Source organism: Streptopelia decaocto, assembly GCF_964273445.1.
Source record: "Streptopelia decaocto genome assembly, chromosome: 2".
Taxonomy (NCBI): Eukaryota; Metazoa; Chordata; class Aves; order Columbiformes; family Columbidae; genus Streptopelia; species Streptopelia decaocto.
The window spans coordinates 108713228-108730694 of NC_138655.1; the positions used below are offsets into that span (position 1 = coordinate 108713228).

Here is a 17467-nt window from a genome sequence, read left to right on the forward strand (position 1 = left end):
GCAGTTACATCCCCTCTGAAGGAGAGAAGGTCTGCAGTGGCAGCACAATCAACCCCAGCTGCCAGAGGAGGAACTGTCCAGCAGGAAAGCATCTCCTGAGGGACAGTGGGGATCAGCGATACGCTCACACAAGAGAACCAGCAAAGCTCCTCAACTTCTCAATTAAAAGCCACTTGCATCAGCTGCCCATTTTCTACGGAATGAATGAGGCAAACCTCCAAAGGTGGTTTAAATTAAAACAAATGCAGTTTTTGCAGATGACACTTAAGGCACTGTGAGTATTGAAACTGCTGTCTAGGTATACTAAACAATTAATGTTTCTTAAAAAAGAAAACATCAAACTGATTCCAGTGGAGAGAAGATAAAAAGAAAGAAAAAATAATCAGAAAACTGCTTCTCTACTTCTTCATACCCACTACAAAACCAAACGAAGCATTTCCATTTCATTCTCAACCAGAAAAAACACATTTTCTCATTAATTACCATAATTCTGGCAAATGGAACTGTAATTCAGTACCCTGCCTTGTACAGGATCAAGTTATGATCTACACGTATCCTACAAACTTTCCAAGATCCATTTATCTCATAGATTAATTTCACTTGGAAGATACCATCGGGATCATTGAGTCCAACCATAACCTAAACTAACTCTAGCACTAAACTATGTCCCTAAGAACCTCGTCTAAACGCCTTTTAAACACCTCCAGGGATGGTGACTCCACCACTTCCCTGGGCAGCCTGTTCCAATACCTGACAACCCCTTCTGTGAAGAATTTTTTCCTAATATCCAACCCAATATCCAATCTAAACCTCCCTTCGTGCAACTTGAGGCCATCTCAGCCACACAGTTGTGAGGAAAGACAGACTTCAGTATTCAAATTCATTAGCAGCAATAAGAACAGTAGTTCCTGTCCTGAGAAGGGAGCACAAATAGCAAAGGGGTCAAGCTCAAAAAATTGAGACTTATCAATTACAAAACAATTTAATTATTATCCCTGTCAGCTCATTTGCAGCCGGCAGCTCTTTCAGTGCTCAGTTTCACTGGGTTTCCTGAGAGCAATCCTGTCACAAAAAATTGCAGCAAGCTTATGTAGGTCTAACTTTTCCACAACTTTTCTCAGTCCCTCTGTTTCATGCCTCCAACATGCTACAAGTACAGATTGGTAAGACAATGTCATCGAGAAAGGCCTGGCACAGGCTTTTATTTAACTAACAACCTATAGAGCTCTGCTGTATGCCCTTTGGACTGTACACCTTCTTTATTTAGCACGGTTTGTGAAGCTAGCAGGTCACACACAAGTCCAAACAGCTTCTCTATCCTTTATCACAGATAGTCCAGAACTGAAATCCTCATGTGACCAAGTAAAACTATTTGTCACCAAGGATTCAAATGAATAATAATAAAACAGATGAACAAAAATAAAGCAGATTAAGGATGCGACTGCGAACAACCCAAATAGCCATGGAGGTGAATTCATCAGGCATACAGTAAAATAAAAAGGAAGGAGGAAAGCCTATATGAAATACTTCATGTATTTTAAGCCCACATCTTTTGTCACCCGTTCTGTCACAAAGCTATGCAATCAAGGAGATTTCCGGTTGGAGTTTTGAGAGGATTTTTTTTGTTTTTCAGGGTTTTTATTTTACTAGCTGTTACTTCAGGATAGCAGCGAAAGATCATGACCCCATTTCCACTCTTCCAGAGTCTGCAGGGCTCTCTTTGATGTTTCTAATGTCATGTAGCCTTGTGGATCATATCACCTTTCCCATGAAAGCAAAGGGATTATCTTTCTCCACTGCTTCACATTCTCCCTTACATGAACAAACAACACTTCCTGCTATTCTTCCAACTGTGAAAAATAGTTGCTTATATCATATAGAAAGCCAGTAGCCTTATTTGTTAACCAGCTGTTTTGCGTTAAGTTGTTGGTATTTTTAAACATGTTTAAATGTTCCTCTTGCCTATAAAAGTCAAATTTCCCAGGAATTCACCAGAAAAATAGTGGTTATCTTCACATTCCCAACATCAGTTAGAAATGCTACAATAAATAGCTTCCTGGGTATATGTTGCCCTTTCCACAAATTCTGTACAGTACCCAAAACCTACAACAGGACTAATATGAAAGAAATCATTATTGGGTTAAGATAGAAAGGGACATGCTCCTTTTCATCTGAACTCAATACATTAAAGCCTAACCATATGTGCTTATTTGAGGAAGACCAGAATTCGTAAACTCATTGCCACATTTTCTAAGTAATGGCAATCTCATACACGTACATTTTATTTTATGAGCTTATTCCAGAAACAAAAAAACATGGGAGATATCTAGTCTCTTCCCAGAGATCCACACAAATTAACAGGACATCACTTCCTCCTTGGTGGCCCTTTATTTATGTTATTTTCTCTCAACAGCCATGCACAAAATGTTGATAAAGTCAAAGGATTAATTTTATCTCCAGTTCTCACAGTTTTTTAGGTACAAAGCAGCTTCCTGGAAAAGTTTATGCATTTAGGGATGTCTGAACCTGCTGGATTCTCAAAACAAGACAGTTCCAAGTGATATCCACCAAACTTAGGTCATACTATGGGAATATGTCCTTCAGTAAGGAGGATATGCAACTCACACAACCATATTGCCTCATACTGCGCTCCAGACTGGCAATACAGATTAGTGCTTGTAATACATACACAGTTTAAAAAAATAAATCTCCTTCCTATATAATTTTCAAAGCCATTCTATACATTTCTCAGTGGAAAAGAAAACTATTATACTTACTTTGCAAACAGAATGGCACCTGGGTGACATTTCTTCAACAACAGCTGCCAAGCAAAGGTAATTACAGTCCTAGTAGAGCCTGGACAAATTGTTTCTCACAGAAGGAAGAGACCCTCACTATGACCCAGTATGTATGGAAAGCACTTTCTGTATCCCTAGGACAATGACACATGTGAAATTAAGTTATCCCACTGCTGTTTTCAAGCCCAGAGGAAACCCAGGGTGCTCTTCAAACCCAGGATCCTTCAGGATGGACCCCACATTATCCTGACATTCCCACAGACTGCATCACCAGCCCTTTGTGCAGACAGTACACAAAACCAAACACTAAACCTGGTACTCCTGCCAAAACAAAACTTTGGCTCTTTATTTTGAGTATAACAAGTGTACCAACAAACCAAGCCAAAAGAAGAAAGAAATCCCTCACAAATGCACCTGATCAGACATAAACACATATTCCAGGCACCAAGTCGTAAAGGCTTGATGGTTCTCAGAATGACAAATCCTGCCAAGCAAGAAATTCAGAGCTTCCAACCAAAAAACTTTGTTCACCTGTCAGGAAAACAACATCTGAAACCAAGCAGCATCCTTTAATTGGTTGAATATATACTTAAAAAAAAAAAAAAAAAAAAAGAGTAGAATTGCAGTGAGGCCAATGTAAGCAGGGACAGGAATGAACTGACCTTGACATATGCCAGGTAATGCTCACACTTTTCCTGCATGTATGACAGTTGTAACTTCTCTGTGATCTGCCCCAGTGTCTCTCCAGAAGTCACAAAGTAAACTCTGGGTTGCTGGCTCTTTTCCTTCTTTGCCACATCAGCAGTCAAGTTATAATTCAAACCTGTTTTAAAAAGGAAGAAGAAGAAAACAAAGGATGTCAGTGAACAATAGTTATTTTCTAGCCACCTATCAATAAATCCTGTTGCCCCCGGGGCATGTGTGCTTGAAGAAAGGTCAACCCTTGTGGGCCCTCAATCAATCACTAAGTTTCCTGTGGCTGCACAAAACTAAATTCAATTACTGACGTACTCCCAGGTTTCACATCCCTATGCTCCCCAGCCCATCCTTTCCCATAGGAAATGATGTGTAAAAATACATCTAGACATGCACAATTAATTAAAAAAAAGAAAAAAAGGAAAAAAGAGATGCTTAAACTGTTTCTAACAGAAAAGTCAAAAACACAAACAACAACAGCAGCAGCCTCAAGCTTTGTTTTCCTTCTAGAACAGCACAAACCATGCAAATGTCAAGCAGGATGAGGCATTTCCTGATGATTTGCAGTCATCTTAGTATTTAGACCTTAACTAGAGGTCAATGCCTTGCACTCAGTATTACCCTCTTAGATGTTACGCGTCCCTGGCAGTTTATAGAACGCATACCCAGAGACTAGTGAACTGTATCTCCATTTCCTGCTGTTCTACAGGACAGGTAGCTTAACACAATCAGCTGGTTTGTGTCTGGATGTATCTGTGTCCAAAAGAAAACTTATTTGTTACCTGAAGTAGTTGTACAGTGTCCGAATAATCCAAGCTGCGGATACCTTTCCTGTTGGTAAGTGCAACAACGCAATGAAACTGCAACAGAAGCATGAATGCTTGTTCTGCTGCTCTCTACAGACAAGGGAAACACTGGCTGTGAGGTCCTTTCACTCATCACAGACCACAGCCTGGACTGATTTCAGCTGCTCTCAAGGCAATAATGCGAATACTATGAGATTGGCTCACTATAAATGGCTTAATTAGTTGATAATCTTCATAAATGACAGCCAGCACCAGCTCCTGTGCTGATTTGTTTACATATGTAGGGTGCTTGCCAAATTATTGCTTTGGCTTTTATATATGTTTTAAGTCCTAAATGACTTATGCCAGATAATATACTCCTCATAAATGTAAACTTTTTTAAAGCCAGAATTTTATAAACAATCAATGTAAATGTAACACATTCCTGGACTGAGGTCTTCTGTACCAAATTTCAGCATGCAGCCTTTGCTGGGTTTTGTTGTGGTTTTATTTGGTTTCGTGGTGGCTTTTTTTTTTTTAATCAATGAAAATCTTAATCTCTCTAAATTAGCACAGCTGCCAATTCTATCACCTCCAATAATTTCTCCATCCAAATTTCACTACTTTGAAGAATTTATTTAAAGATGTTATAAAACTTGGCAGAAAAGTCTCTGTGAACATTCATAATTTGCATAATTCAAACTGACCTCACTTCCATTTGCAGCATTTGCATTCTGATGGAAAGCTCATTCACAAGTTCACAAAAAGTAACCAGAGACATACTATAGGTGGTAAGAAAAGCCACAGCTGAGGAATCAGTATAAGTACCATCACAGGGCTCCACTTGAATGTTTTCTGCTTGCTTTTGGTAGAAAAAACTTGCTTAGAAGGATGCTGCCTTGAAAGGGTTTCAAACTGTAACAAGGTCAGCACTAAAAGCTCTCACTGAAGTTGTGTTTGCTCAGTTCCACTAAAGAGCACCACCTAAACAGAAACACAGGGGTTAGCCTGTTTAAAATCCCAGCAGTCTCTTTTTTTTTTTTTTCTTTTTTCTTTTTTTTTTTTTTTTCTTAAAGTGTGCACACACCACACTAATTCCTGGTTGTCTCCCTTCTGTTTTAAAGAACTCGAGCGCATGCTGAGATGTGCACCCGCATCGCAAGAATAAAAGCAAGAAAACCTGCTAGCAAACCCAGGCCTCTTGGACAAAGAGGCAAAAAGCCCTTTGAGGAGGTGCAGCCCTGTTCAGAGGAGGAGCACCAAAGGGAACCAGGGCTGAAGAGCTTGCAGGGGTGCCTGGGGAGGATCGGAGGCTCTCCAAAGAAAGCACAATGTATTATTGACACAGAACAACTCCTTGCTGCAGGCACAGAGATGCATCCCAACACAAGCCCCATACCAGGCCTCCAAGCAAAGCAAACCCAGCTACTGTCTCTCCGAAACAGCAGTGGATGTTTTCAATCAAGCAGCACAGTTCCCATCCTCCCCCCCACCTCCCCTTTATTTTGACAACTTGTTTCTATGTTATATTCAATGATGTCACATCAGTGGAAAAACTGAAATGTAATGACTAAGGATTTGGATTTCCCCACCCCCCCAGCTTCATTGCTTCCAAAAAGCAACCAGGGTGGGGAGATAACTGGCCAAACTTAACACTGCTAGTGGTGTAAGTTCCTCCTGCTCACTCCAGTAGGAGATCAGAAGGCAAGTTTTCGCAAGTTAACTCTTGCAGATAATGCCTTCAAATATTTGTCCAGCAGCTCTAAGCAAGTCTGGTTAGAAATGTTCCTGGGGATCTGCCCACCCAACTTCACACACTCACGATAGAACTCCAGCATGGATTTGATGAACTCAGATGAAGAGCTTGATTTTTCTAATGACTCCTCCTTTTCCATAACTAAAGTTAAATGCCTAAAAGCTTTGATAACAGCTCCCTCTCAGAAATTTTTGCTTATACCTGCAAGAGAACTCCCAGCCAGCAGACCAGGCGAGTTACTCATCCAGCCAGTAACAGACAAACCAAGTGAATGGCAGAAGACACTTTACAATGGATTCTCATCCTAAGTGGCACGTACACACTCGTGATGTAAGCGTTATCCGCTCACAGGGCTGAAGGATGAAGCAGAGAGGAGTGAGGAAGGATTGAAATTGGACAGCGCTATTCCGTGAGTTAAAACAGGAATAGCACAGCTGTCTGTGCTAATGGAGGGGATACACACCCAGAGACACCCTGCACAGCACTTCAACACCTGCTCAGATAAAGCTACAGCATACAAAAAGCAGGCGGCAAAATGCTCAGCAGGAATAAGCCCATCCATAAGTGCTGGTAAACTACTAGCTATAATACTGATGCAAGGGGAAGGGGAAGAAGGGAGGGGCAGGGAAAAGGAGACACCACATGGAAGAAACTAAGAACTTGCTAAAAAATAACAAAAAGCCATTGGAAAAGGAATATGTTTCTTTGCTTTCTCTAACAGTACTTACAAGGAGAAAATGATTCATGAACTTTGCTTGCAGAGAAAATCCTTGAGTAACAAAAGCATTATAAAAAATTGCCCTAGGAAACGACAACATACATACGTCACTCCCCCCATCCTCTTCCAAAAGCTTTCCTTTTCCCCTTACTTCAAACCTTGTTTCAAATCCTCTCTCATAGTAATGTCCCTAGCTTCTAAGTAGGGATCCATCCTCACTGCTCCAGGCAGACACTGAACGACCCATCCCTCTCTACAGCACCCCTGCTTCTGAGGTATTCAGAGGGTACCACTGACTCAGGTTCACATCCCAGCAGACTGGAAAAGTGAGAGACAAGCAGAAACAATGCTCTGGCACCAAACTACAGCACAATATAGACAGGAGAGTTTGCTTTTCTCAGGCTTTGGATCAGGCATGTTTCTTCAGACCTAGAAACGTATCAAAATAAAGTGAAAATGTCAAGCAACCCATTATCCCACACTAAATCTCATGCTAGTCTTTCAGGCAACAGTATTTGGGACATGAGGGCTACCCTAAGAAATGGAAAAACACACAAGGGATGAACATCTGAAGAGTACAGGAGAAACTTTGAAGAAGTTTCTAATGCAACTGCCTAATTCTAGCCAAATGGCCCAAACCCTTCATTTCACAGGAACGTAAAATTCACCTAATTCTTGCACTCGCACTATTATTATTATTATTATTGTTGTTGAGGAAATTATCCAGACTGTGGGCACAAGTTTATTTCCATCCTCCTGTGGAGATGAATGCAGTCACAGCACTTGATATACAGAGATGCCAGCAGCCTCTGTTTTCTTGTCCTGATCACCCAGAAGCGCATGGTCTGAACAGGCTGAAGCCTGCACATCCAGGCTAGAAAAGGCCTTTCTCTCATCCTTGTCTTTCCTGCAGATACAGGGAGACAAAGCAATGGCCCCTCAAGTGAGAGAGGAACAGCCTGAATGGGATACCAAGGTGAAGGAGCGAAAACTTAAAATGCCGTATTTCTTACACATCCAAGATGTACCAGAGACTGTCTCTGTCAGCGGGCATACAACTAGACGCTCAGCTCTCCAGCAAGCGCGGAGGCAGAGCGAACGGTCAGACAATGCCTGGCACACAGTGCGAAGCACATGCTTCACTTGGGCATGGCTCTTTGTCCTGATGAAACCATTACAGCAATAAATTCATACTTCTGAAGGCTGTAGTCTGCAAACAGTACCTACAAAATGGACGGGAATTATACTGTCACTGGCAGTATCAAGCAGCAGCAATAAACACAGATCCTCAGACAGCTGTTAAATGACCAGTAGTATTGCAACTATCACTAGAATAAAAAAATAAAAATTAAAATATTAAAAGAGAGGGTGGGGAGGTTTATATACCAGTGTGAGACAGTGCTAGATGAAGACAGCTTTTCTTCACTTTCCAGTTAATGAAATAGCCACACATTCAAATAAGCACTGAAGATACACATTTACCACAGAAGAATGCTGACTGCACGTTCAGCTTGACTTTCTAAACATTTTGTATTAGATGGCCAGCTTCAGCTACCCAAAAGCAAGAGCAAGACCCAGCTTTTCCTCAGCAAGCAGCAGTCCTGAGTCTCCATGCTGACAAGCCTTAGGGGACCAGTGTTCCTGGTGAGCACTGTGTTCTCAACTTCTGGTTTATCAGATCACCCCCAGACATCTGAAGCTGAGACAATCCCAAAACATTTAGCCACAAAACATGACATAGCATTTTAACACCTCCATACGCCTTTCAGAGTCTAAACTGGACAATGATGTACTTACAGGGATATTCTATTTTTTTCCCCCACATTTTACTATGCAGGAGAGGAACTGTGGCAATATTTCCATGAATTGTTCCACCCTTTGTTAACTGATACTCTTCAACTGCTACATAATTAAAATGGCCTGACTCCTAGACTGCAAACTGAAAGCTTATTTGAGATACTTCATCCAAATCATATCCCGAAGGGCTTTTATACAGTCAGATAGTTCTGGCTGCAATCTTTTCAAGACAAATCCCTTTGCTAAAAGCATTGTACAAAAAGACAATGGTTGGAAGTTTTATAATCATCTACTTAATAGTAAAAAAATTCCTTGTAATGAGATGGCTGTAACTCGCCAAAGAAGATGCACATGTGCTTTCACCACAATAAATCATCGCAAGTACAGTTTGTATGACAATGCAGAGGAATTCAGCTGTCTCTTACAAGACATGATGAAGCAGAAAGACTGGTCTTTTGCAAACAAGGGGAACAGATATTTAGAATGGAAAAAAAGGCATCTCGTTTCTTAGCCACAGGTCCAGAAATATGAAATTAAAGGACACATGTAAAACAGTACTCCCAGGAACATAAGAAAACCTAGACATTCAGAAAAACTATTTAGTGATTTTCAGAAAGAAATTAACACCTGGAGCACCTGGGGATAAGTGTTTTCTTAACTGACAGAGCAGTAGGCAATGCAAAAAATACTTTATCAAAATATGTTTTTCTCTGCTGAGAGTCTTATATCTTAAATTTAGTAACTCCACTTTTTTGAGCTGTTCAGGTGACAAAGTGAAAAGCTACAGAAAACAATTTCAACAAGCAGCTTGTAGTTCTCACTCCACACAAATGGCAGGAGAAGCAGCAAGTAGCGTTTTTCTTCTCCAACTCATTTAAAATCCAAATACTGCAGCAGGCCCTGCTTACTGAGATGCACAGACCCAACTCTCACCCTTCTTGATGAGCAGCTCAGAAAGGCTGGGGCACAGAGCATGAGGAGGTACTGCTTCCCCTAGATCCTTACCAGACCCACTGCAGAGATGCAGCATTCTGTGAGGCTGAGGTATCTTCCCTGAGCAGCATGCTGCAAGTCATCTGCCATTCCAAAAATATGGCAAGGGTAAAACATCAGGGCTGAACTAAATAAATCCAGACCTTATAGCATTTAGAAACACAGTCTCTATCCTACACCACTTCACATAATGTCTAAGACAAAAACACTGGGATGTAGAAGACATGAATAGTATTTTAATGCAACCAAGATGTAAAGGCTTGCACGATTATACACCTTACACAATTCCATTAATCTGAGAAACAACATGTGTTTTACAGAGACTAATGTGGAAGATATTCTTGCTATCAGTAAAATACTGGGCTATTTAGAGTAACAAAAGCATTATAAAAAATTGCCCTAGGAAACGACAACATACATACATCACTCCCCCCATCCTCTTCCAAAAGCTTTCCTTTTCCCCTTACTTCAAACCTTGTTTCAAACCCTCTCTCATAGTAATGTCCCTAGCTTCTAAGTAGGGATCCATCCTCACTGCTCCAGGCAGACACTGAACGACCCATCCCTCTCTACAGCACCCCTGCTTCTGAGGTATTTTACAAACTGATGCACAGAAAAGGATTTGCTCATGTCTGGTAGGAATTCAGATTAATAGTTTCAAGAGGTCTTCGTAGACTTTCAAAAATTATTAATCTGAAGCAGATCACACCTACTTTCTGATAACATTGATAGAGGATATGGACACAGAAATGTGCTATCAGGAGGTAAACAGAGAATATGAAGTTACAAATCATCAATGCCTTCTGTGTTCTCTGTCCTTGCCTTAAGCCCAAAACTCTTCTTTCATTGAGGAAAAAATTTCCCTGCATTATGTCAGCCTTTAAAGAAGGTAAAAACATGCCTAAGAAAGACCCCAGGGAGCCTCCAACTTTCAGGAATTATATAAGCCAGCTCACCTCAAAACAAATTATTTCACATAAAAGCTCTGTTACTGACTCCAAAGGGAGCCCTCGACTCCAGGTCCGCCTGCTAGTGTGCGCCTGCCCAGGGCTGGCACAGGTACCTTACCTATTTCTCCAGGAACACGCTTGCCACTGAAGCGAAAGCATGCTGTGACATTGAGGCAGTTCACTGGCTGCAAGCCGTCATGGCACTGAGGAGCTGTGATATTGATGGACGCAGGCAGGAAAATGGAGATGTCCACAGTAATGACAGGCCTGGATCTGGAGATCAACAGAAAAGTGGAGTTAAGTGATCATTCAGAGGGAAGTTTCTCAGCCAAAGGAAAATAAGGGAAATTTGGCAAACTGCAAAATTTAAAGCAGACATGAAAAATAAGAGAGTGCATTTGAACTGTAAGATAAATGTGTACTTGACCTAGATAGCGAGGACTACTAGTGCCTGAATGAAAACCATAGCATTAGCTTGAAGTTCAGTGCTCAGCGACAGACTGTAGGCAGGTAGCTGAGGAAACTGGTAACAGATAATAATAATATTACTATGACTGTTCCTGGCTGAAGAAGACCTTGGCTACAATCGCAGGGCCCACGTGAGTCTCCTCTCTCATACAACACATAAGCTTGGTTGGGAAAAGCAGCCCAGAAAGCCAGGGTCTCCTGAACCATTCCCAGCACAGGACTTCAGCCCAAAAATTCACTGAGTGTTATTCTTTGTGGTTTCAATTCTGTCCATATTCAATGTGAACATGTTCTTCCAAAAGCAACTCCAGTAGAAAAGAAATGTGCAGAAAACAGGAGACTCACTTAGGAGACTCACAGTAGTCCCAGCAGCCATGCAAGGCCATACCATGTGAGTAAACTTCAGGACTCTCACTCCACAAGCCACTTAATTTAGAGGTGAGGGAGAAGGGAGGAAAAGAGCATGGATTGTAGTTACACCTAATTCATATCGGCTGGAACAAGCTTCACATCAATCCCTGAGACAGCTGCTCAGACTTTTTCACCACAGCCTGAAATAACAGTGCAAGTTTGCCTTTTGAGATGGAGCATGAAGATAAATGCTAACCCTAGAAACATATACAGTAATAGAGGGAAAAAGAAGGAAAAAGAGTGAGCTTCCTAGGATCATTTCACACCTTGGAAAAAAACTCACTCCAAATGCTTGAGGAAACATAAAAGAGTAAATGTTTTAATTGATCTAGAAAATATTTCTCCTCAAAAAAGAAAAAGCATCCAGCCATGATGCACTGTGTGACTTTTCCTTAACGTTAGCTCACTTGGTTATTCACTGGAAGAAAAAAAAATGCATCTGTCAATCGGCCATACACACACACGAGCAATATAATGACAACGATCTGCCCCAAGTCACCGCAGCTTCCACCAAAGCCTTTAATATCACTTGGCAAAACATTTGTTGGTTTTGGCCAAAGGACTTCACAAAGGCTTCTGGAGGAGTGAGAGAAAAAAAGAAACACTGATTTCTTTATCCTAATCTAAATCTAAACAGCAAGAGTGACATGCTCCAAATTGGCAGTAGCACCAATTAATGAGGCTGCCCACAAAGTCCGTCGGTAACGCACTAAACTCCTCTGAAACGCACAGGCAGCGACTGAATGTGTGGACAGAGGTCACCAGGCTGTTGCGATGTATGTTGTTTTAAACATCACAGCAAGACTTTCAGATTGCCTCTTCCCCTGCAAAAATAACAACAAAGCAGGAGAAAAACGCACAGTTTTTAAACTAGTGTTTTCAGAGATGTGGGACTGCAAGATCCTGGCTGGGCCATGACATGCCTTTCCACAGAAGCAGCAACTGGCTTCCTCTGCATGCACGACAAAGGCATGGAAAACTCTTTAGAAGACGTGACCACCTGCCACACTGATCATCAAGAGAATTTCTTGCCCCCTTTCCTTTTCCTTTTTGTTTTGTTCAATTGATTCAAATGGAAATGGAGCTAAGTTCTTCCTGCCTTGAACAGGAAGCAGGCTGGGTTGGCCGTTCTGCAGCTCCAGCATTTGTCTCGCCAGTCTCACCACATCCCTGTAACTTCCATTAAGATGCAGAAGCCCCCAATGACTTCTAATGGCATCTATGTATTGACAGGATTTTTCTATTAAATATTAAAAAGTGTAACAATAGAGCTACTGGCATAATTCAAACTGCCCCTCAGGTCTTTGCATCTCAAGCTTGCTCCTACCTGCATAATCTGGTGAACCAAACTGTCGCACCTCTCTTCATCAGATGAAACAGGCAATTGCGCTTAACTCATAACACTCAAAGCAGCAGCCCAAATCCCGTGGGCATTGCAAACATCTCTGTATTTTATCTCCCTGAAGACTCCTATTTCATTCTGTGTCCCATTATAAGTTGCAAAATTACGTCCTGGCATCATATGCAGCTGGCTTTTTGCTCAACTGCGTTCCCTTAAATCATAATTTATTTACTTTATGCAAATGTCAAGAACAATAAAAAAGCCTTCTCACAAATTCAGAGCTACCCTTCTAAAGGGGCATTGAGATGCAACATATTTCCTTTCAGCTATAACCCTGTTTTCTTCACAGCCCTGGGAGTCCAATGTATTGTCATCCATCACTACACTGTTTGAATTAGATTGTGCAGTCTTTGACACCATCCATATCTAAGGTTCTGCTTAAAAAGTAATGCAGTTTGCTGCTTCTAACAACAATAAACTAAAGAGACAATTGGAGTGGTGAAAGACTTAGACCATGTAATACATAAACAGGAAACAGACACCAAAAGAAGACAACAGAGGATGAAAAAACATTGATCTCACCTCAGAAGTACCACATGGTCTGACAAAAAGGCTCCAACGGTCATATCTGAAATTTTTGTAGCATTGAGACAGTTACAAAGGAGGCATAGAATTCAGTTCTCTCAAATCAGTTGGTAAATTACAGAGTACATATCTAAAATAAAGGCATTTTTTGGACTCAAATCACCCAGTTGGTCCCTTCAAATATCATTATGTCATAAGTATTATAACTGGAGGATTAGGTCTCTAATGTTACTTCACTGCTTTATTATTATTATTATATTGTCTACTTTTTCATTGTTTTTTAAAGCTGTCATTGTGACTGAGCAGCTTCCAGGGAACTTACAATCTCGGTGGGATACCGAAATCCTCTGCTTTATATCTCAATCCTTCGTCATGACTGCCCAAACACCTAAATCAAGCAATTGGCTCAAATTCTTATCAGGAGCTTCAAATAACCAAGGGAAAGGGGAAGAAGACGCTCAGCTTCATCAGCCTCCTGCAAACGCAGGAACCAGAAACCTGGTAACAACCAGCTCCACTGTTTTCTCAGCCTGCTGTTGCATTTCCCCGGTGCTTTCACTGCCAGAGTAGCGGACGTACCTGGATAACCATTGCCATCCATATCAACTCCCCCTGATATGGACTGGCCAAACATCCGCAGCATCGGGTTTATTGTTTGCCCAGACAGCTTCTGCAGTGGAAAACACACAAGTGAAATCAGTTAGGAACACAAAGAAGCCTCTGAAAAAACAAAAAAAAACACCCCAAAAAAAACCAAAAACAAAACCCAAAAAACATTCAAGCCTGATTTTCATGGTCATGGGGGCTCTTCTCCGTGGGCTGTGAGTGCCGCACATCTGCAGGCTCATACTTCACCCACGCAGCCCTGAGCAGGAAGGCTGCCGACTGCAGGAAGCCCTTCTGCTCTGGGCTAGGAGGAGGCCAGTGTTGACTTGGATTAAAAAACACACCTGCATTACAACCCTCATGCAGACCCAAGCAAAATAAAAAACACAAGAACACATCAAACAGATTTCTAGGGGGGACGGAGGAAATTTAACTGCACCCTAGAGGTTTTTTTTTTGTTTTTTTTTGTTTTTTTTGCACTACCTTCATATCTGTAAATAAAAGTTTTAAGCAGCATCTTAACGAAATTAATGATTAATTGAAACAGAAAATCCTCCACAACCATTCCTTTTCACGAAGTTTTCCAGCATACTCAAAGTCAAAATGATTAATTTTCATACCACTTGGAAATTCTGGTTGCCATCAGCTATTATGCAGTATTTTGTGTCAGTTTGGAAGCTGTATCTCATTTTTGCCTCCTCAATGCAAAGATTAATTCATTTCTAACATAGCTTCTTTTTTCTAATTACTAGTATCAAAACTTCCTCTAAACCTTTTGAATCGTAAATACCTTTGTCTGACACAAATTAATATATCAAAATCTCATTTTCTAGGAAGGCAATCAGATGTCTCCCAGCTCCCGTTCACCAATGCAAGACCTCAACTCAAACCAACACAGGACTACAGATGTTACAGGGGAAACCATGAAGCAGTTTTGAGGCTGCTGGTCATGCTTCACAGCTTGTGACATGTGACCAGTTTTCCTGGCCCTCCCATAAAAGGACATAATATTGGACAAAAGGTCAAACAGGAAATTCATGGAAAAAAAAGACAAGTTGAGGGGAAGAAAGATATCCTGCAGTCCTGACAGGCAGTTTAAAGGGAAACCAGCGCTCTGCCGTGTACAGATCTCCTTTTCCTACTCACAGGCTGATAAGATTAAGACAACTGGAGGTAGCTTCCTCACTACATTACACTTGCATCACATTTTTGGGGGGTCCCAGTTAGGGTGGTAAATCCCACCTGCAAACATCCCAGTGGACATCTGCAGGCTATTACGTCCTAGCAGGCAGAGGTATAACGCTGCTCTGCTTTTAAGTGCCATGAATGAAAACAGCGGGCCACAAAGCCAATTAAGCTGCTTCGGCCCATGGCCACCACTAAAGCTGCTGAAAGGACATGAGGGAACAACACTGATCAGCAATTTAAATGAAGAAAAGGGGAGTTAAAAACCTAACAAAATTAAAAGGGTGGAAACATATACCCTGCAGGCCCCCCCGCTCCACCTCTCACAGCTTATTTAAAGAAGGAAATTCAGGGCATTAAGATGGCTCAGGGGTATAGTAATAAGATACAAAAAGTCTTTCACCTCTGGGTTCAAATCCAGGGCAAGTAGGTAAAGGGCTGAAGTTGTTACACAGCCTTTTTGGCTGCATGTGGGAGATGAACTGGTGGTGTGTCTAGTGCTCTGCAGCAGATACTGGGAAACAGCACAGGGACACTGCCCGCAAGTGGTGTCCTCTCAGCTGCCTCAGGACACAGGACAGTTATAGGAATGGTATCAAGACCATGGTACCCTGACTCTCTTGAGCCGGGCTTTGTCCCACTGAACAAGTGGAGAGGCACGGGCCATGTCTGCTGACCTTGCTCAAAGGGGCAGGGAGAGATCGCAAGCAGGATGTCTCCTTTCCCACCCTGCTGATCTGGCCTCTTTCAAAAATGTAAAATTTTCCCATGAATGATCAAAAGACAAAAAAATAAATCTGATCCTTTTCAGCAAGAGCTGGAAAGCTCCAGGCTTTTCAGCAGCCAGAGAAGAACCTCCCAACAAGTGGCTCTCAGCAAGAAACAGGCAGAATCCTCCCCATGCCACACATTAGTGCATTTTAGAAGTAGCCAGAAAGAAACATTTAACCTCCTTTTTTCTAAAAAGCAGCACATGGCACATACATGGTAAAAGGAAGAAAGACTAAACTTCTATGGCCTGTTAGAAGAGTCTCCAATATAACCACTAAACTCTTTAATTCTGCTTAAAGTGATTTACTGTGAAGGATCCCACCCAGCAACAAAACAAAACAACCAGAACTTCAAACACACAGAGGGAGTGAAGATTCAGGCCCTCTGAATAAAAAAATGTGCTAGACAGGGACTAGGGGATACACATTGGGCAGAATAAGCATAAATTTATCTTCTCTACTGCCTGGCTACAGTAGCTCAATTGCACTGTGTCATCTCTACACAAGATGGTACAGCTTATCCCAGATGAGATTTTACTTCATAAGAATGGTCAGGGACATGGCACCCAACAACGACCTTGTTATATATTGTCACATCAGGAGGGTCAAGAAGATGAGTAAAGAGGCTTCTGTGAGGCACAAGAGAAAACTTAGTACCTGCTTCTTCAGGAAGAAAGTGTAACCTCCCAACTCCCCACTGGCATCTCTGTATTTTGTATGCTCAACCTCTCCAGGGTTTTCATTTCTTCTCTGCAGCAGTGCTGTCTCTAAAAACTGACATTCAACCCCCAAGACTTTGCTTGCTTCAAGAAGGAAGCTATAGCTGATAACTGTAACAAAATACAGTGAAAAATATCTCCTGAACAACATATTTTTACCCTACAGCACAGAGATGGACAAACCTTGGGAGAAGCCACCTTCAAAGCAGGATTGAGAAAAGGATGTAGAGATATGATGAGGCTACCTATAAAGGGACCCTTAAGTACAGTTTATTTATGCAGGCCCTGGGAAAGTGACTTCAGATGGGTATTGTAAAAGATAGTGTCACATACCATAGAGTACTGAGGTACAATACCATTGGCATCCCCATGGTAAATGTATACTGCTCCTATGTAGTTGTCCTCCTTAGGTGCTCCAATGGCAACATCTATAAAACAGTACAGATTATAAACATTTCACAATCCATTCCATTAATCCAACTTTTTCCTGGTTTTAGAAGGCAGCTATCCATGGGAAAAGAGCTTCCTGTGATGATCAGCAGCTCATGTGAAACTGGCTAGAAGAAATGTCATTGATTTAATGAAGAGCTCATGTTAAGATAAACCTAAAAAACCACACAAATATATATAAATTTGCACATGCATGTGGCTATGTTGTGCCTAATTAGAAACATGTGCTTGTTATGAAAATGTGTGTTTATTAACTAGCAACCATGCTCAAAAAGTTAATTTAGAATCCTTTCATATCAAAATCTCCAACCATCTGCTTTGTGAACTAAGACAGCGTTGGCAAAACATGTATAGTAGCTCTACATTAAGTTTGCTTTAAAATCCAAGGGTCCAAAATGAGGCTGGATATAGTAAATGGAGAGGCAGAAAGAAAAAAAG

The 17467-nt window shown here is 41.4% G+C and overlaps 1 protein-coding gene across 2 annotated transcripts in view; it reads right to left on the bottom strand.

Moving 5' to 3' along the window:
* The window catches only part of ITGA9 (integrin subunit alpha 9), a 226264-nt gene that overhangs the window by 169799 nt on the left and 38998 nt on the right, over positions 1-17467 (bottom strand). For both annotated transcript variants that reach the window (XM_082045318.1, XM_082045319.1), the window contains exons 11-15: positions 16913-17007; positions 13879-13969; positions 13297-13342; positions 10612-10766; positions 3461-3621 (exon numbers count right to left, since the gene is read on the bottom strand). In XM_082045318.1, coding sequence (XP_081901444.1) covers positions 3461-3621; positions 10612-10766; positions 13297-13342; positions 13879-13969; positions 16913-17007 — 548 coding nt within the window. The remainder of the gene's footprint in view (positions 1-3460; positions 3622-10611; positions 10767-13296; positions 13343-13878; positions 13970-16912; positions 17008-17467) is intronic.